This window comes from Apus apus, chromosome 1, assembly GCF_020740795.1.
Source record: "Apus apus isolate bApuApu2 chromosome 1, bApuApu2.pri.cur, whole genome shotgun sequence".
In the NCBI taxonomy this organism is placed as follows: Eukaryota; Metazoa; Chordata; class Aves; order Apodiformes; family Apodidae; genus Apus; species Apus apus.
Window position 1 is genome coordinate 11,883,032 of NC_067282.1, and position 20,841 is coordinate 11,903,872.

Consider the following 20,841-nt stretch of genomic DNA (forward strand, 5'->3'; position numbering starts at 1 on the left):
ATAGCACAGCGGGGCCTTCGAGTGTGGGCAGCGCTGTGATGGCATTTGTCCCTTCCAAGCATCCCCTCCACCACTCCTTGCTGCTCAGTTCATGGGGTGGGAAGGGCCACCTGCTTGGAGATGGAGCCTGGCTAACAAGGAAAGCCTCCCAAAGAATGGGGAGATTGCTTCATTGGGGCTGACCTGCCAAAAATAGCCCAAAAGGGATGGAAACTTGTGTGAAGCAATTCACAACACAACGTGATCTGCTGGAGTTTCTTTATGAGGTGTAATGCAAGGTGGGCATGAAGAAGAGGAGGAGAAAACCATTATCTGAGTTCTGACATCTCATTAGGGGTCTCTGCTAAAGGGGGAGAGAGGGGCAGATATCTCCAGGGCATGATCTAGGGCAGGGCATGGGCTTGGGGACCCAGCAAGCCCTCTTGGGTTACCTACACAGCTCTTGGGGTACCTACCCAACTCTTGGGGTACCCAGCATTCTGCTGTAACTTCAGCAGGATCCCAGAGCAAGTTGCCACACTGCAACACTACACCAACCCATTCACCAGGAGCTAAAATACCATGTGTTATTTGTTGACCTTTGCTGGCAATGAAACCGTGGCTTCAGTCAGTAGGAAAGCATCACAGCTCTGTTGCAAAGAGGCAGACTGGGCTCCTAGAAGCTGCCAGATACTAATTTTTTCTCACCCCTTCCTAAAATACCACTGTAATTTTAATTTACTCCAATGAACGGGCAGTTGACTAGACAGACATCCATTATAAAATTCATAGTAAAAAAAGAGACAGTTGGTATAATTTTGATTGATTTACTTGGCAGAGTTTTGATAGCTACTGAAAAACATACTATTCATGTTTAGGTGAAAAATAAATGGAGTCAAATAAGTGTCACTGCATAGTACTAGGAGGTATATACAGCCACATGTAAAAAGGCATAAACACAAACATTTCTGTACAGCAACTTTTCCTTTCAGTCTGTATAGAGAAACACTGGTTTATAATATGGGGAAAATATAAAGCAGACATACATGCAACAAGGACATGACAGTTACATAGGTCCCACCTGCCTCCCAAGAGTTACAATAATAATAATAATAACAATAATAATAATAATAAAAGCCTTTTTCAGGGAAAATATTTGAAACCTGGAATGTTTTCATGTTGAGGTTTCCAGAGAGCTTCAGATGTCAAACATATCTGAAAGTGATTTAAAGGCTTGATTCAAAGCCCTGTGAAGGCAATGGAAAGACTCCATTGGTTTCAGTGAGCTTGGGGTCAGGCCCAGCTATTTAACCATGATCCCATTCTGCCCTCCCCCAAAATCCAAAGTTGAAGTCTGCAGATAAAAATAAACAATCGTATCATACAAAACTTTGCATATAGAATACAAAAGGTAACCGTTGACTTTTTGTATAAAATACAACTTTCTGATAGTATATTTATTTCACATATGTATAAATATAACCCAAATAATATGATTTTTTAATTTTTCCTACCAAAATATTACTTTTTGTTTTTTGTTTGTTTGGTTTTTTTTTACAAAAGTTTACAAAACAAATAATTCTTTATATTTACAACCCAATACTGTGAAGAGTGCCTGGTCAATGATGAAAAATAGACTATAAGGGTAGTGCACTTAGCCATTGCAAAGAAAGAGAAAAAAGACACTAGCTCCATTCAACTACTTACGTTCTGAAGAAATGATACTGGATTCAAGTTTTGGTTGCAAGAGTTTTTCATAAGGTCGTGTTTCAACTGCATCAGATATTTCCTTACAGGACTGCAAATGGCCTCTAGTTTTGCTGAATTTACTCAAGACAGGATGAAACTTTGATTCTGGGGATGGCACCCACAGCCCAGTGTCTTCTCCTCTCCAGGCTGAGGCCAATGGGACAAAGCAGGATAAAATCCACTGCCAGATGATATCCTGAAGTCTTGGGACCAGCTCCTCAGCTGAACAATTTTTCAACATGATTTGAGGATCTGGAAAACAACCTGACCTTAATATGAAAACCAATGTGGACTTTTTCATTGGCATGTGAGGGTAGTTGATACTACCAGACTTCAGTGCCCATTGGTCATGGTGATACTAACTCAGCCTCAGCCTTGGTGGCATTGCAGTTTTCTCCTCCTTCCAGAGCTTTGGCAGTCACTGCTGACCTGCTCATGGATGGGGTGTGTGCCCATATGTGAGGCAGATGAGCCCATCTTCCCTCCACTTTACACTCCTGCAGCTACTATTTCAATGCAGTTTTGCACAATTTATAGGGGACTCATTTGTTAGACCACATCTGTATCTCTCCAAACTTAGATGGGGCCACCAGTGACCTAGGCTGAAAAGCTCTTTAAAGACTTGGAAAAATTTATACTGGCATATCAAAGGGAGTGCATGCACCCCAGCCAAAACTGGGGAGAAAAGAGAGCTTTCTGAGCAGCTGAGCCACCATGTTACACAATGCAGGGGTGTGCAATGATCACTAGCTGGAGCAGCAGAAAGGACTCTTCAGCAAGCTTTCTTGTCCCTCTTATGAAAAACATGTCTGGGAATGAACAGTCCACCTCAACTGGCATATCTAGCTAAATGCCCACATTACACCTTTCCTGGAGGTGCTGGTGCTCTTTTGTGTGACAAAGCTTCCTGAAATATCATGAAAAATTGTGCCCACAGAAAATGACAGTGTGAAATGACAGGAAAAGCCTTATTAAAACCTCTCTTGAGAAACAGGTAAGTGCAGAGGCTATTGTCAAGTAGTCTACTCATCCCACTGCTACTAACAAGGATGAATAAAGCACTTGCATGGGGCAGAGCAAGGCCTCTTGGCACAGAGGCAGGTGAACCTAGGCACTGTGCTCCTTTGCCACATCTAGTTCTAGCTTATTCAGAGGAGGCTGCAAAACACACCTTACCACATCATTTTAAAGAACAGCATTTTCATTTGAATCACAAGGTCCATTCCCGTTTACAAATCCTCCTGTCTGACTCGCTGCAGAGGTGCTTTACAGCAACACAACACCTCCTTCTGATGCCCTTGCTGACCATCTATAGGAGAAAATTTAACAAAGTCAGGACTATTCCCTGGCACTGAGGGCAAGAACACATGACTGATTCCAGTGCCCAGAAGTATTCTGAAAAACTGTTTCACTTACAAGCACAGATGTGGCTTGAGTGGAGCCTCCTACTGTGAGTAACCCAGGTGGTTATAACTGATCTGCATGCTACTTCCAAGGGCAGAGCCTCTCATACTCTGCCTGACGGAGGCTGTGGGGGCCTGGGTCATCACCGGACCTCTTTCAGCTGCTCCTGCATGGCAAAGCAGGATGGAGGCAAAATGCCCTGCAATCAAAATGGTAGCCTCTCCCCAGACAGCGATGCTGGCATTTCTGCTGGGTTAAACCTGTTCAGTAGGAGTGCGCTGAGCTACCTGACCCTTTGCCACAGGTTAAGATTAAAACAGGGTTTGTGGTTTAGCTAAGACATTTGCCCTTCTCTAACCTGGACTAGGGAAGTAGTCAGTGAGGGTCAAATCACGAGCACCTTTTTCACTTAAGTTGTCCATTAAGTCACTGGAGGCCCTGGAGCAGGGCAAGGTGGCAAAGTGAGGTTCCTGAGCTTTGGTGTAGTTCATCTCAAGTTTCCCTCAATGCCCAAAATGATTGTGCTGCTGGCAGGACAGTAGCCTCCTCTGATACTCGCTGCAAACACTGATGAAAGGGAGAAAATGAACACCAGAGCACACTGAGTAACACACTGCATGGTCTGTTTCCTTCTTCCCTTGGATGAGACCACTTACCCTTTTGTGTGCTACAAAATATAGGGGGTTTACACCAAAGTCATTGGGAAAGCAAATGTGAGTTCTGTGTAGAAGTAAACAGTTTTTGTAACGCAATGAGATTTACACACGGCCTGATGCTGTCAGGGCCAAATAGTCCCAAGGAAGTTAAGGGCTGCAAGCACGGTGACTGAAGAACTCTGGACTGCTTGGGCTCTTACTTGCACTCAGAGAAATGTTGTTATACAACCCATACCACTGTCTGGTGCTTATGTGTGTAGGAAGCTAAACACGTTTTTCCACACAGCCCCTGTGAGAATAACTGATCGGCTTTTTTATGAGCTGAGCACTGGTGTGGGGAACAGACCCTTCATATGTTCTCACTCCTTTGTGGCAGGCATGAATGTCACTCACGTTATTGTTTTGTCATGAGAGACTTCAGTTTTGTTCCTAGAACTCTTCAAACAGGGCAGTTGCCCTATGTAGTACTTTAATAGACAGCCCAGTTACTGGAGTGTACATTAATAAGTTTGTTGGCATCTCAAGAGAACTAATGTCCTTACTGTCTCTTCTTCTGGTTCACCCTTGGTACTGTCACTTAAGAGTGGCTCCCCAAAATTTCATCAAGGTTGATGTCTTTCATCCAGTCATCGTTACCAGGCTCTGTTTTCAGTAAAGAATCTATAAAGTCTGAGTCACTGTTGAGCGCGGGTCCTATACTGTCACCTTGCTGGTTCAGGAAGTCAAACGCTAGGTCACTACTGTGGTCACTTCCTGGGTAAGCCCGAGGGTTTTGGTTGGTAGATGTGAAACTGGTTGATGGCAGAGATGATGGAGGTGTCATACTTGTTCCTGGTTGATTCAAGGTGGGCACAGTCTGTCCTCTCAGCTGGTTAGGTCTTATGCTGAGACCTCGTAGTGAGCCAGCAGATTGTCCATTTAGAGTCTGGTGCATTTGGTTTGGAGGAGGCCTCATCTGGGCTCCAGCTGTTAACTGGTGAGGAGGTGCCAATGCACGCTGAGGAAAATGCTGGTTGCCTACATTGCGTTGCAAAGACTGGTTTGGGTATGGGGTGCCCGTGGGGACACGGACCCCGGTGGGTTTCAGTGCATCCTGCTGCTTCACTGCAGCTTCTTGCGGGGCCCAGTTCTGGGCAGTGGCCGTGGCCGTGATCATCACGTTGGCCGGCCTTTGCGCGGGGATTCCTGTGGCTCCCTGGTTCAAGCTGGGCCTTACTTGCTGTGAATTGACCACCGACCCTGTCCCAAAAGCCGCTACACTGTTTCCCTGTGTCATGGTTTGCTGTCGAGACATCATGGGGTTATTCTGACTGGGCAGGACTTGATTTTGGTTTCTGTGTGGCTGCATCTGGCTGATTCCTGAAGTCACATTGTATGCGCTCGGTTGGTTGCAAGGAAGGTTCCCATAACAGCCCATACTCCGAGCGGCAGGAACAGAAGGCATTCGGGTCCCAGCAGGGGTGGACAAGAGGCTGGAGCTCTGAGGCATGATGCTATGTGTTGAAATTGGGTTGGATAAGGACATGTTGGAGCTCATACTCACAGCTGGTGAACCACCTGGAAAGGAGAAAACCAAAGTGTTAAACAAACATGAGTGCATAAATGCATTGTATAATTTTAATACCAACAGGTTAAAAACCCAGTTGTCCAGCAGCAGAATTTTTTGAAGACACTTTGCTCGAACTGCTTAAGGCCTTCAAGTTGCCTGTCATCCAAAGGTGGTGTATATGAAGCCATCAGTGATCTTTCCATCCCTTCAGAGGACATCAAATAAGCCAAAACCAATGCTCACTGTAAGAGAACTATTGGACCAGGGAAGGACAGACAGAACCACTGGGTGGGAGAAAATATTTTCTGCCTTTTTTTACAGAAGCACTAGATGCCTCAGACAGGACAAAGCCTAAGTAAGCAGAGGCAGAGGAGATAAAGGAATTTTCTTTCTTACACGGCATGGTTTCTTCTGGATCCCCCTAGAGACAGTGGGGAGTGGTGTGCACCATTATAATGCCTCTTTTCCACCTTTCTTAGACGCCTACAGCAGTGGTATCTATCCCTTCTGGAAAGGCCTGTCCCAGATGAGCAGGAGCCAAGATTACATCTCTCACTGTTGCAGCACTCAGAGCCCTTGTCCCAGCCAGCTCAGCCCAGTCAAGTGGCCTGCTTGTCCTCTTGTGTGGCAGCTGAGCAGGCACAAGGACATGGCTTGGTGCTATGCCTGGAGAGAACCATCCACATGCCCCCTCTAAGCTGTGTTTCCAGCTGACCTGTGGCTATTTGCCCCTGTCAAGGCTGACTTGCCCATGAGTGAGCCATGTATGATATCTGACGTGCAGGCATTTGCTGCACATTAATATCAGAAAGCTGGAAGTTAGGCACTGGCAGTACCACTTATCTACCACTCATGGCTAATTCTGCCCAATGAACGATTTTTCTGTACCCAGCATCTTCCAGTGAATGATAAGAAGTTACACTTCCCTTCTCTTCAGCCTCCAAGCCCTGAACCAACCTCACTTTTTTGGCATATTTGTAGCTATTTTGAAGCCACAATAAGTCATTTATGCAATGTAGGCTGATGGCTTATGCATTGCAGGGCTCTGCATTAATCCCTGAGAGATGGGTTGAAGGCCAAATGTTTTCTAAACACAGCCAGTGGAGATGGCACCGTGGAGAATCCCCCTCTGCACGTGATCAGCTGCTCCACAGCCTAATTCCCATTGCTACTGTCGCTTTCAGTTCACTGCCCTTCCTACAAGAGGTGAAGATCGAAGTCAGGTTCAAATCAAATCAAAGGAGATGCTTCTTCACACAACATGGATCAGCCAAAGTATCTTTGCCACGTGGCACAGTACACGATAAATTCTTGTACCACCCTGGGTGTCTCCCAGACTGTGAGAAAAGCTGTTGAACAGGCTTACTGCCAAGGTGCCACCACATTTCAGGAATTCCCTGAGCTTACCCCAAAGGAAGAACAGAGGAACATAGAGCCCTGGAGTTTTGCTGCTTCATAGGAAGCAACAAGTAGCAGTTGTAAGACAAGGGACACCTCCTTGGTTTGATCCTTTGTACATACAACAACACCAGACTGAATTTGACTAACTTCAACCTCATAAATCTTATTATATATTAGTCTGTGTGATTAATTGTATTCGTTGCTCCATCATCAATTCCATCTTACTGTACAGGTGCTTCAAGACAGGGATCATGCATACAGAGTTCTCCAAATACATCAGTCTCAGCGTGTGGCCCGTTTTCCAGTTCTTCAGTCCTTCTAAGCTCTTTTCAGAACTTGACAGTTTTCAACATCTGATTTCAAGGCTGCACATCACAGCTGGTCACAGCAAGAGCTCTCCCACATCTCCAACATAGATGTAAAATCAGCTTTTTTCCTTGTTCATTATAATCTCAGACTGTGTTTATCCTTCCAATTGCAATTGTAGTCAATGGGGCAGAATCTAGTTGGAGACCTGTGACTAGTGGAGTCCCTCAGGGGTCGGTACTGGGACCGGTGTTGTTCAACATCTTCATCAACAACCTGGATGAGGGTACAGAATGTACCCTCAGCAAGTTTGCTGATGACACCAAGCTGGGAGGAGCGGCTGACACACCAGAAGGCTGTGCTGCCATTCAGAGAGACCTAGACAGGCTGGAGAGTTGGGCGGGGAAAAACCTGATGAAGTTCAACAAGGGCAAGTGTAGAGTTTTGCATTTGGGGAAGAACAACCCCATGGAGCAGTACAGGTTGGGGACTGACCTGCTGGAGAGCAGTGTAGGAGAAAGGGACCTGGAGGTCCTGGTGGACAGGAGGATGACCATGAGCCAGCAGTGTGCCCTTGTGGCTAAGAAGGCCAATGACGTCCTGGGGTGCATTAGAAAGGGGGTGTTTAGTCAGTCAAGAGAGGTTCTCCTCCCCCTCTATTCTGCCTCGGTGAGGCCGCATCTGGAATATTGTGTCCAGTTCTGGGCCTTTCAGTTCAAGAAGGACAGGGAACTGCTTGAGAGAGTCCAGGGCAGAGCCACAAAGATGATTAAGGGAGTGGAACATCTCCCTTATGAGGAATGGCTGAGGGAGCTGGGTCTCTTTAGCTTGGAGGAAACTGAGGGGTGACCTCATCAATGTTTACAAATACGTACAGGGTGCGTGTCAGGGAGATGGAGTTAAGCTTTTTTCAGTGATGACCAGTGATAGGACAAGGGCCAATGGATGCAAATTGGAGCATAGGAGGTTCAAGGTGAATATCAGAATATTTTTTTTTTACTGTGAGAGTGACAGAGCCCTGGAACAGGCTGCCCAGAGAGGTTGTGGAGTCTCCTTCACTGGAGACATTCAAAACCCACCTGGACACGTTCCTGTGTGATGTGCTCTAGGTGACCCTGCTCTAGATTATCTTTCGAGGTCCCTTCCAACCCCTAGGATTCTATGATTCTATGATTACACAGCCTACTTACAGTGATACCAGGAGCCTGTGACCTGTCAGACATTTCCTTATGTATCATGTTACTTTTGTATCACTCTGGTTTTTTTTAACCAAATTAGGCAGTACAAAGTCGGATGCTTTAATGGACATTACCTGAACAACTGTTACTTTTATCAACCAAAGTTGTGATTTTACTAAAAAAAAAATATCACGCTAGTTTGAAAATATTCTTTTACATCAGCCCATGTTGCCTGACATTAATTATATTCCCTTCTTAAATTCTTTATCATTCAGGCTGTATCATCTCCCTAGTATTGTTGCTGAGCTCTGCATTAGGTCACTAGGGTTACAATTACCTACTTGCTCTTTTAATTTTTGTCATGGCATTAGCAGTCTTCCTAAGAGTTTCAAGATTAAATAAAAAGTGACATGAAGAATTTGGAGAACCTCTCAGCCAGCTCTTTTAAAACTCTTGAAGACAAATCATGCACATACATATTTAAAAATTCTATGTTTAGGAACAGCTGTTTAAGATACTGTTCCTTTTGAAACTTCAGCATAATGATATTCAGTTCCCTCAGACTGGAACCAAAGAAAAAATTATCATATATTTCTGCCTTTCCTGTGTTATTTTTATACATATTCTATTTCCATTTAGTAATGGATGCAAAGGACTCCTTTTTTCCCTAACTACTTGAAAACCATTTCTTCCCAAATCATTATTAACGCTGAATGTGACTCCACAACCAGAGTTCTTGTTTCAAATAAATATAAACATATATTCTTAAATTAGGAAGCTCACCTTATCTGGGAAAGCAGGCTTTTCCACAAACTGGCTCTAAGCAGGAGACACTTGACTATAGAGAATCTAACTGTCCTAGCAATTATATTGTCCTAATTTAAGCACCTAAATTCAGTCCCTGAACTGGGAAATTCCTGGGACAGGAGACTCTGAGGAGTCCACTTTGTTTCACCTCCACAGGGACAATCAGATTCTCCTCCATGTCCTCCCAGGGAGCCACCTAACTGAATTTAGCCCTGGAAATGAAGAGGAGAAATTCAGTGCTCAGCAGACAACCTCTTGATGACAGGTTTGGCTTTGCTAGTGGGTTGTGCATTGCTCACAGGTTTTTTGGAAATACTGTCAACATCTTTTCACAGGGTGATGGGGATGGGGGCCCTGATTCTTTGCTTCCTTATGCTGGTCCTAAAGAGAAGGAATGGCACGAAATCAGTGGCATTTCAAAAGACCTGGAACAGCCATCTGGGGAGAGCTGGTTTTCTTCCTCCAGCTGAACTACAAGTTTGTAGAGTCACTTCACTTGCAGCTGGGATGAAGCTTCTCCTGGGGTGACCCTGCCATCTGTTGAGCAGCCCCCACGGCTCCCATCACACCGCTCCTGCAGATGCCATGCTTCTTAAAGAGCACAAGTGGTGGGGACATGGGTTGTACTTGTTGAGCAAAAGATGAAGCTTCCCTTTTCCTTGTATTGCTATTTTTATGCTTTTATTTTTGACACAAATATTTTCCATTCTGGTTTTTTCCAGATGGGAAGAAATGTCTTCCCCAGCAGTGCTGTGTACAGCAGCTGGGCACCCCAGGCTGCAGAGACTCGAAGGCCTTTGCTGCCCAATTCACCTGCTCTTGTCTTGGGGGTTTCTTGCTGTGACACAGAACTATGGGGAAAAGCTATAGGGAGATACTACGCTTAACCATGTGTCTCCAAGCTCCTATCTTACTTTATTTAATTTTTGTCTCCTCTTCCCTGTCCCAAGCAAAGCAATTCCCAGAAAAAGGGAACAGATTCCTTGCTGTTACTCCCTTATGCAAGAGTTTCCCAATCACTCCATCTGGTAGCTTTGCCGCGTGCTCCCAGCACAGCCCTTTCTCCCAGGCACGCCCGAAAAGCTGCTCTCCTCCCTGGGCTCACTCAGCAGGGACTTGAGATTTGAATGGACAAGCGCTGCCAATCCCACATGTTTTAAAGTCAGGAGAGGGGGCTCCAAATACCACAAGATTGGCAAAGAATCCATCAGATTAAGAACAAGAAGAGCCACATAACAATGGTGATCTACTTCTTTTGGAGCCTTTCACAGATGTGGCTGCAGTAATTTCCATTTTCTCTCTCAGGCTAGACATGGATTGTTTTTAAGTAAAAGCCAAGAATATCAGTTAATCATTTGATTCCAGGAATGAGACTTTAAACAACACACCAAATTGCAGGATTCCCCAGCAAACTTCTGGGGTTGCCAAAGCATTTGTTTTACAAGCACTGGAGGTATCAAGCCAACACCCCTTCTGTCCTGAGGCATTGCCCTCACCAGGGGTTATTACACTGGCATCAGAGCAAATTTACTGAAGATGAGAAACATTCAGGCCTGTAGGAAAGCAGCAGTTTCCAGACTGCAGCAAGCTTATCACCACTGGAACTTGTAAACAAAACAAAGGAGTGCACAGACATTGCCTGAGCCCAGCCCTTCCACACACAGCCGGGCTGCTGGTGCCATGGCCAGCAAGTTGGGCAGAGGGCTGGCATGTAGTGAGCTGCCCTTGGGAACCTGTTAGTCATAACAGAAGATGAAGAAGTTTTTCTACAACAGAGACACAGGAAGGAAAGACTCAGATCCCTGGCTGAATCTGCAGAGCCAACAATTATGGAAAAACAAACTCACCACTTCTTCAGAGTGCTGTATGCAAAGATAAACTAGAAGGCAAGGGATCCTTTTTATACTTAAATGCACAGACACTTTGCAGTGTAAAGAACATGCTTTGATCCCATCTGCTGCAGTTCCCCCCTTCCTCTTTTCTCTTCCCAGTATCTTTTCCCAACTTTGCCTTTGCTCTCAGCAGCCTCCAGCTAACCAGCATGATGGGCAGCATGAAAAGCCAAACAGTCATTCCTCTGCTCCAAAAATAGACTCTCTAAGGAGGTGACGGCACAGGAGATCAAATCAAGGCCTAGTCCTGAATTGTTAGGCATATCCCGCCCTGAGTGGTTCTGGCTGAAAGCAGGGGATTTTACCCCACTGGTTGACGGATCTGTTGAAATGCTGCTTGTAAAGCAGCACTGAGACCATGCCTGTGCCATATTTAACAGACCAAAAGTTCAGATGGCATGTTTGGTTGCCCATGATGGTGTCATACAAGGTACTTTAAAATCAGTATGTGGGTCCTCATCCTGTACATGAGCTGCCATTCAAAGAGAGGGATGGTACATGAGAGATGGAATAAAGTTAAATAGTCAAAAGGACATCTCTGCATCAAGTATTTGGGTGCACAACTGCCTCAGTCAGTGCTACTGGGAGGAGTATCAGCCCTTCCTTCCCCATGTCTGAGAGATGCAGCATCAGCCTGGATGAACCACCAGCTGGTCTTCAGATCATACATCAGCACTCCTCAGAGGTGGGGGACAAAAAGACCAATAGCACAGGACAGCAGCAGGCACCACCTACTGCCTCTGCAGGAGTGTAAGTGGATACTCAGAAAATCAGGCCCCAGTCCTCAGTGGCTCTTCTGAGTGGTCTTCCAGCTGGAAAAAAGGAAGGAAACAGTTTTATTTAGCCCATGAGCACTTACCAGGATATTGGTTTGCTTGTTGCATGTTGACCACGTTCCTTCTTTGGTCTTTGTAATCTGGTGGTGGTCGTGTCAAGTGTCTGTTCAGCTGATCTTGTGGAGTGATTTTCTCCTAGAGGATCAGAATAGAAATATATTAATTTGCTTTTCTTTTTGCTTTCCTGGCTCTGGTTTTTGCCTACATCTTTTTTTTCTTAGTATGTAAAAAGCCGAAATGTTCATTCTTTCCTCCCTGTCTGGTTGACAGGAGAGGCATCTGTGAACCTGTGCCATTACCCATTGAAGTCTGTATGGAAACCTTTCTGCTGGTTGCATTGTGTTTGAGTCTGTCTAGCTTTGCTTACAACAACTGAGGGTTGCTCAGCCTCTGCAAATATTGGCCCACATCTGCACTGTAGTACCATGTGTCCTCAGATGTCTGTCCCATCTTGCTCACCATGCTCATCAGACAGAAGAGCCTGACAGTTCCTCGTGGCTCCCTTCCTGTCTGTGAGGCTGGGTTTGCTTTCAGAGAAAGCCCAGAGACAGAGCAAACACCTGGGTCTAACACAAACACCCAGCTGGGATGCAGCTGGGGAGCAACAAGGGTCCAGATCTGCAAGGTTGACATGTGCCCCTTGTCTGTGTTGATGGTCTTCAGCCCATTCCCCACCCCCACCAGCCCTCTCAGCATGCACAGCTGGCAAAGAGCATTTCAGCCTGTCCTTAAACATGTTTTGCCCCAGCCATCACCAGCCTTCTCTCTCCTTCTTCCTGCACTGGAGGATTTCCCACAAAAATCAGCAAAACCCATTGCTTTATCCTCCCCTGTGCCTCTCCTCACAAGGGATACCAGCAGGAGACATGGCCAGGGTTTGGCAAGGATGGTGGTGAGCTGGCTGGTTTTCATGCCACTCACCATTGCCCTGTGCTTCCCCACTTGTGGAAGGACAGGGGGGAAAGATTGCAGAAAACACTCATTAGTATGGGAGGGTTTTTTTTGGGGGGGCCTGCAAAAACACATCTCCACTGAAGGGAAGACAGAAATCCAAGTTTTTGAACTGAAATTGGCTTATCAGGGTGAAAGTGTCAGGTCTGGCTGGTGATGGATGTCCATAAGAGTAATTTGGGGATCATCTGCCTCAAAAAAGCACCCAAATGGACCTTATTGTGAAAAATCTTTTTTTTTCCTCTGCTGGGAGCACTTTAAACACTGGGAAAAAAGCCTTTCTTGAGGTATTTAGGCATTTCCATAATGCACTCTGGGAGTGAGGGGTCTGGTTAAGAATTTTAAGGCTCATTTTAACATACCACTTGACCTGAACCCTTGTGAAGAGGAAAGACAAGTTATCTCCCAGGAAATTCCTGCACTACATGTAAAAACTGTAGGCAGGTTTTGTATTTTATTTATTTTTAAGAAAGATATTTGAGCAAATAATTTTGCTAAAAATTCTGATGGAAATCTGTAGCACGTGGAGCTCACTTGAAACTTCACTTTTCTTCTGCATAAAATAAAAAGTCAACAAATATTTCCCTTAGAGGACAAATTAAATCCTTAATTTCAAATTCAAGTTTTCTAATTGTGTTTTTGGAATGCAAATAAATTTGCAAACAAAAAGATATTCCCTATAAAAAATGGAATGATATTTTTTTTAAAGCATCCCCACAAAAAGATGAATGCTTCTCCATTTCTGTGTTGTTCTTTAATTGCTGAATGGCATTCACTAAGTGTGTCAGTATTTCTGAGTTACATCTTTATAGACAAAGAAAGTTTTGGATTTAAAATGTCAAGCCAGCACAAATGGGTCTACCCCATAGGCTATTCTGACAGACATGCAGGTTGAGGTAAATAAGCCAAAGGTTGGGGGTCTGCTGTCATTGCAGCCTGAAGGAAGCAAAGCAGGTGGTGGCATCACCTCCATCCTTCCCCAGCATCCTCCCTGCAGCCCTTCCCTAGTGGCCACAGGGCACTCACATTACCTTCTACCTGTCCCAAAAACATGCCAAGCTCAGCTCCTCTTCTAGGACTTCTCTCTTCTCCTTGGTTTGGCAAGAAGGGCTACCAAGGTGAATATGAGGATGCAGAGGACATCTGCTACTGCTCTGGTTAGCTGGGAGTCCCCCCATTGCACTGGCCATGGGTGATGGGCCATGGAAACACCTTCAGCTGACTCAGTTTGTGCAAGAGCAATGGCAGCACCAACTTAATGGAACAAAATCAGTGAGTCCTAGCACTTATCACTGCCAACAAGACCACAGGTATCCTCCATGCCTCATAAAATGACCAGAAACTCCCAGCTGGTCTCTCAGACATGAGAAGAATGGCTACAAATGTTTGGAAATGCAAAAAGAAAAACAGAGAAAGGAGTCATGTATGATCCCAGCCAAGCACACAAACTTGTGCTGAACACTCAAATCAAAGTACCTGGTCCTTGTTTACACGCAGGCACTTTTTGCCATGCTGCCCAGGTTGCAGAGCCTGGAAATCAACTTTCCTCTATGGTCGAAGTAGCATAGCAGTGCATCTTAGCTTATCTTGCAAAGAAAACCACTGATAATATTCATATGCCTCAAGCATATGTTTAGACTGTTCTCATAACAAAACCACAGTAGCTCGGGTATTTTAGTTGTTTCACATGAACTGTAGAAAGTTTCAAAGGGGCTTAGCAGAGCGCTGAAAAACATGAGGCACGCTCTAGAAGGTCGAGGCATTGCCAAAATGACCTCAGAGTTTTGGGGGCTTTCTTCCCCCTGTCTTAGCTTTCTTTTCTATTGTTTCTGTGATGATATTTTCCATGTAAAATAGGGAATTAGGAAACTTACAGCTTCTGCCAACATCTGCTGCTGTAGAAGGAGTTGTTTTTGCTCCATCATTTGCCGTTGCAGAGCCTGTTTCTTTTCCATCAGTTGCTGATTCAACATTGATTGCTGGGATGAGTTCATGTAACCACTTCCAGTGTTTGGATTTGAGCAAGAACTGGAGCTTGGAGTGGGGCCAGCTCCCTGGCCTACCACAGAGTGTTGATCCTGAAACAGAAGAAATGGCTCGTGAAGCACAAAAATAATAACAATAATAACAAAGGAAATAATCCTTTTTATGCAAGTAGCTGAAGTACAGGACACAGCCCACAGGCTCTCAGAACAAGTGACCAATACAAAGGGTTTGACAAAATAAGAAAGGAATTGAGCAACTTCATCACTCATGGAAGACTCTGAAAATGTGCCAGGTGGTTCCAGTGGAAAACCTCAACGTTGTACCAGGAGCTTGGGAAGCATTAACAGAAGCAACAGAGCCCACCTGGGGATCTTTCAGGAAACTCACATTGGGCTGTATGGCAGTTTGACCACAGGGGAACAAACGCAGAGTCTGCTGGTTCCTACCATCTGGTAAGCAGGAGCCAGAAGTTACAGACTCCTTGCTAGAAGTGGCATCTATTCTTAGAAAATACAGAAGCTGTAAGCTGTTACTTTGCAGCGGGGTGAGTGTTGCTGTTTTCATTTGTCCCATCACCTCCCTGACAAGCACAAGCTCTGGCAGATTGCTAATTGTGTCTCATTAGCAGCAGGATTAAATAGGCTTGGAGTTTATCTACTTCCTTGGTAAAGCAAATGTGTAATTGGACAGGCCTTTGAAGCAGGATTTAGGGTCTCCCTTTGCTGGAATTAGCTGATCTTTAAGGTCTCTTTCAACCCAAACCATTCTATGATTCTATGATTCTATGGTCTTTGGGATGGATCTAGATCCACTCCCTCTTTGTCTTGTGCAGCTTCATGAGGAAGAGATGGCAAAAAGTCATTGCAGGGGGTGAAGAAAGTACTCAGACCTTGCACATACAGGATGAGAATGAACAAGGGATGACAATATGATGCTCGTTTTCTTTTTACCCATGATTTCTCTTGGCAGCAATATGTTTTCTGTCTACTTGCCCCATCAGTCTCTGGTACTTGGACCTTCACCAAATGTAGTAAACAGTTTTCTCAGTCCACCCCACAAAAATATCCAGCATACCCTGGATCACTCGATAGTTAGATATTCCTTAGCTGCCCAGATACAAAGACAATAGGAAACACCGGATAGGTCACAGAAGTAATGAAAAACATCAGTCTTCTGACTCCACTTTGCTGCAATTCCAGGTAGGAAGCAAACCCCTTACTTCTGTGTAGCCATAATGTGCCAGTGTATTTGCTTCCCAACACAGGATTCCTGGGCAGCTGCAGTCTGATGCTCGCTGTTATGCAGCAGTTCTCTCTGTACCAAGGTGTAGTCCCAAGGCCTACTCTACTACCTGGGTAAAGCTCTGCTCCATGGACATTGCCTCCCATGCCATCCAGGAAAATACAGACACACCAACAGTGAAAGACTGTCCAGGCATAGCCTACACATGCCCTGAAGACCACGGAGCACTGATGCTCATCACTTTGCAAACTCCAGGAAAGCTCATTTCTATGCCTTAGTTCTCACTCCGTGCCTTCAGCACACAAAGGCACCCCCACACACACAGTAACACAGACACACACTACAAACTAATCCAACTTATCCTTCTACCATCTGGCATGGAAGAAAGACAATGATCGATATGGTTATTTCTATTTTAAAATAATTCTGTGGCTTTTTGATGGGGCCACATGCGTGTGTAGCTAGCTAGATAAAGTATTTGACATCTGTTATTGAAATAAAAACCTCGACTTTCTTCTGGAGCCACCTGCAGCCCCAAGGCAGTGTTATAAACCCACCCTTCAAAATTTATTGGGCTCTTACACAATTATATCCCTCACACTTTCTTTCAGTTCCAGAAGGAACCCAGGACTGCTCAGCACTGCCACATTTTTCAGCCCTTATGTTAGCTGCAAGACAGAAAATACCTCCTCTCAACAGACCTGCTTGCCAAGTTGTTGTGCAAACTTTTTTGTCTTTCTTAAAATATTTTGAAAAGAAAAATATGTTACAATAAATTGGCTTTGACTTCTATATTCAAATGACAACTCCAGCTTGAACCCAGCCACATGTTACATCCATTAATAGAATTCATCTGTTGTATTTTTGCACAGATAATGCAGGCTCCCCTAAATGTGCTTTCATAGTCCTACGTGAAAAACAAAACAACACAACAAAGCCAAACTTTTTCCTTCCGTCATCCCCTGCCAGCCTGTAGAAGCTGTGAGGAGGGATTTTGTTTTAAGCTAAACCATGTCATGTCCATTCATGATACCTATCAAAGAAAGCTCTTCTCTAATAGCAATTGGAACAAAACAACAGCTGCTTGGCAAACAAGCCCTGAGAAAATGGTATAAATCACCAGCTTGGTGGGGGTTTTTTTGCATTTGGTCCTTTCTCTGCTGTTCATGAAATGTCAGTGTGAGCCTATGAATCTATGATGTGTTACTTCTCCTGCCTGCTGCTCTTCCATCGGCAGAGATGTGAGAAGGAAGAAACAGTTTCCTAATAAATCAGAGGATTAGCTGCATGGCAGTTTGACCCATTGTGAACGGGTGATATGGAGCTTTACTCTCACCCCACGCTTGTATCTCTGCAAATCTGAAGGCAGAAGGGCTACAACGCTGCCAGGGAGGTGGGGCTCTGCCCCTATGTTAAGACAAAACACACAGAATCACAGAATCACAGAATCTTGGGGGTTGTAAGTGACCTTGAAAGACCATCTAGTCCAACCTCCCTGCCAGAGCAGGATCACCTAGAGCACATCACACAGGAACCCGTCCAGGCTGGTTTTGAATGTCTCCAGAGAAGGAGACTCCACAACCTCTTTGGGCAGCCTGTTCCAGTGCTCTGTCACTCTCACAGTAAACAAGTTTTTCTGATCTTTATGTGGAACCTCCTATGTTCCAGTTTGCATCCATTGCCCCTTGTCCTATCACTAGACATCACTGAAAAAACTTAAAAACATCACTTAAAAACACACTTTCTGATGTCCTTGCTCAGTAAAATCTACCCTGCTTTTACTGAACCTGGGGCCAGCTGAAGCAGGGGCAGAAGTAGTGCTCACCAAGCACCACAAACCCCCATCTGCTCCACCGGTGCCAAAACTCCAGCACAGTGATGCTCTAGGTGCAAAGAACTCTCTAGGTGTGCCCACTCTGCACCCTCTTCTCTGATGTTGCAAGGAGATGTAAAACTTTTGAGAAGCAGAAAGAGAGGCAGAGGCAGTGGAAGCTCCTCAGAGCTGTTAGCACAACTGGGTTTTTTTCATAAGCATCAGAAAGAACATTATGCTCAAATGTTTAAATGAGCAGTAAATCAAAACATTTAAGACTGATTTTGCCTTTCACTATCCCTGTTGCATCTGAATTGTGTTCATACAAATGAAGGGAGATTTTGGTTCCTAACACAAACATGGACTTTACAAAGTAGACTATTTCCTCTCCTCTCCTTTCCCTTGCCCCTGCCCGTGCCCCAGACCATGCCCTCGAGGTACAACCTGACTGCATGTCAGCTCTGTTGCTGCTTTTGGGGTCATTCCTGATGCTTTCACAGAGAGGTGCTGCCAGTTGCCTCATCTTGGTCTTCTGCTCATAGTGCAGGACCATGCTGGCCAGCCTCTGTCCTGCTTGTGCCCTGCCAGCTCTGGCAGCTCACACCAGCATGTCCCTGCCACCATGTCCTGGGCTCATGCAGCTCTTCCCTGCTGGCTCTCTCCTGTGCCAGGACCCCTTGTGTTGCTGCTTAAACCTTCGACACCAAATGCTGCTCTCCGGGCTGAGGCCATGGCAAGGAGCTGTAGCCACTGCTGGGCATCCTGCCTCCACGACCCCACAGCACTGCAGGCTCCTGCCACCCCACTCTGAAGAGGCTTCTCCATGGAGCTCAAAGAGGTGGAGGAGTCTTTAAGGTCTTTAAGGTTCCTTCTAACCCAAACCATTCTATGAATTTATGAAAGGCTCCATAGAAGTGCAAGATGTTGCTGCGTTTACCAGGAAAAAGAGGGGATTTTCCAGATCACTACTTTTATATTGAGCAGTAACAGTGATGTGCAACTGGAGAGAGGGATTTCTGCCAAACAGAGAGCTGGCAGGGCTCTATGTCACTGGGACAAAGTGCACCTTCCTCCCTTCCTATTCTCTCCTTTCTCTCCCAAGCCTTTCAGGAGCCCTTGAAAGCCATTTGCAAGCTTGTATTTCTAAATTTGTAGTTCAGAAGTGGTTTAGGGACACTGGCTGGAAAAGGGTCTGCAAACCTTTTGCCTCTTTCTCCTGGAAACGCCTTGAATTGATTAATAATTTTGTTGGGACAGAAGGAAAACAATGGTCAATTTGTAACTAAACCACAATGCCTTCAGAGGCTGTTCTTTTCCCAGCCAGGAGCACTGCATCTGTGTCACAGGACCAACTTCTGCTTCTTGCAGATTTTTCCTCAAAAGGAGGGGGTGAATTTTTTCACCTTTCTGTTCCTCTGAACAGAATGTGCAGCTCATTCTGTGCCCAGCATCAAGTCAGGAGTGACAGCACTAACTTGGCACTCACCTTTTGCATTAGTTCTAGTTTAAAGAAACAAAGAATTAAAAGAAAAAAAGAAAAGGCTTCCATTCCTTGAAGCCTGCTCAGTGACAGATGCCTGCTTTACCAAAAGTTGCTTGCAGAGGAAGAGCTGTGCAAAGTTATGTTCATCTGGTGACCAAACCTGTCCAGGATATTCCCACTCATAAGCACTGATTCAATTGTATTAATTGGTGTAACAGGCTATTTAGAATGAGGATGGAGGAGATCAAGGCACCTCTGTGGATTTCCTCCTCTTTAATCAGGGACCAGTGGCCATCCTGACCCCATCAGCTTCTCAAGGACATTGAGGTTTGGCTGCAAACCACTTGGCACAGCACACGCTGGAAAGAGTAGGAGGAGGAAGAGAAGGTCTCTGAGGAATAGCTCACTGAATTCCTGCCACAACATTTCAGAGTGGTTCAAGACTGGTGGCAAAGCCCAGACCCCCCATGACTCCCTGGTGTGACCCTCCATCACCTCAACTGCCATGCTCTTTTCCACAGCCAGAAATTGGGGCTCTCCAGTAGGCCCCAGGGCCAAGCACAGGGCAGTACCAGCCTTACTGAGAAGAGCTCATCTCACTCATGCAACTTTAGGAAGCCAAGCACAGGGTGCTCTGTCACACAGGCAGTCTCAGCACCTGCCAGCTCTCTTCTGAGCCACCTCTCTTCTGGTACGTTTAATGCCAGCAGAAACACCCTTTTCTGCTGAAGACTGGGGCTTCCATGGATGTCTGGACTCCAAGCACTGCCTGCTTGTGTCCTTGACTCAGACAGGAAAACAAAACTACAGCAGGACCATGGAAAAATGCATGTAGAGTAAGAGCTCTTCTATAGTGGAAAAGCTAAAGCATTTCCTTACTTTTAGGAATAACTCCCAGTGCTGAGTGGAGGGCTGAGGGCTGCTTCCTGTGCCAGTGTACACTGAGAGAGCCCAAAGTAGTTCCTGAGCTTACACTGTTTTGCAACAGCTGAGGATCTGATCTATGTATCAGGGCTGGAAATAACACAGACAGGGCAGAAACCCAGCCAGCCTGATTCTCCCTTGCATTATTGCTTGTTCAGCCCAATAGGGGTGCAAAAAAGCATCTTCCTGAGCACCCCAAACCCATTCAACCTTTATATCTGGAACATTTAGCAAAAATGTGAGATTCCTCTAAGTTTAAGTCTCTAACAAAAAAATTAGATCAGATTATCTCTAGACTGCCTGCTGGAGCTTTCCTTTCTCTATATAGAAGGATGGGGATGTATAATTAGGTTCTGGATGCCTAATTTAGACAACTAAGTTAGGAGCCCAGATTAGATGATACGAACATTCCCTTAGAGTCCTCATTTTAGATGCTTCTAATCACACTTGATAAGATGCATAGAAGAGTGAGTGTGAACACCCCTTGATCCGCCAAGCACCAGTGGATCTCTTTCTAAGGGTGCTGTATAGAGTGACCTAAAAGAAAGCTTCACAGGTTAATCATGCAGAAGACACTGTTAAAGGTTGAATTTCTCCTAATAGCCTGCCAGAGAGTAGTTTCATGCATTCCAGCAAGATCACTTTCATATGTGTAAACAGCATTTGAAAAATCTGAATATTGCAA

At 45.2% G+C, this 20,841-nt stretch overlaps 1 protein-coding gene across 1 annotated transcript in view; it reads right to left on the minus strand.

Annotated features, from left to right (window-relative positions):
* Positions 1-792: 792 nt before the first annotated feature.
* Positions 793-20,841, minus strand: part of MAML2 (mastermind like transcriptional coactivator 2) — a 221,553-nt gene continuing 201,504 nt past the window's right edge. The window contains exons 3-5 of the mRNA XM_051639707.1: positions 14,583-14,786; positions 11,781-11,892; positions 793-5,345 (exon numbers count right to left, since the gene is read on the minus strand). Of these exons, the coding sequence (XP_051495667.1) occupies positions 4,366-5,345; positions 11,781-11,892; positions 14,583-14,786 (1,296 nt within the window). The 3' untranslated portion in view covers positions 793-4,365. The remainder of the gene's footprint in view (positions 5,346-11,780; positions 11,893-14,582; positions 14,787-20,841) is intronic.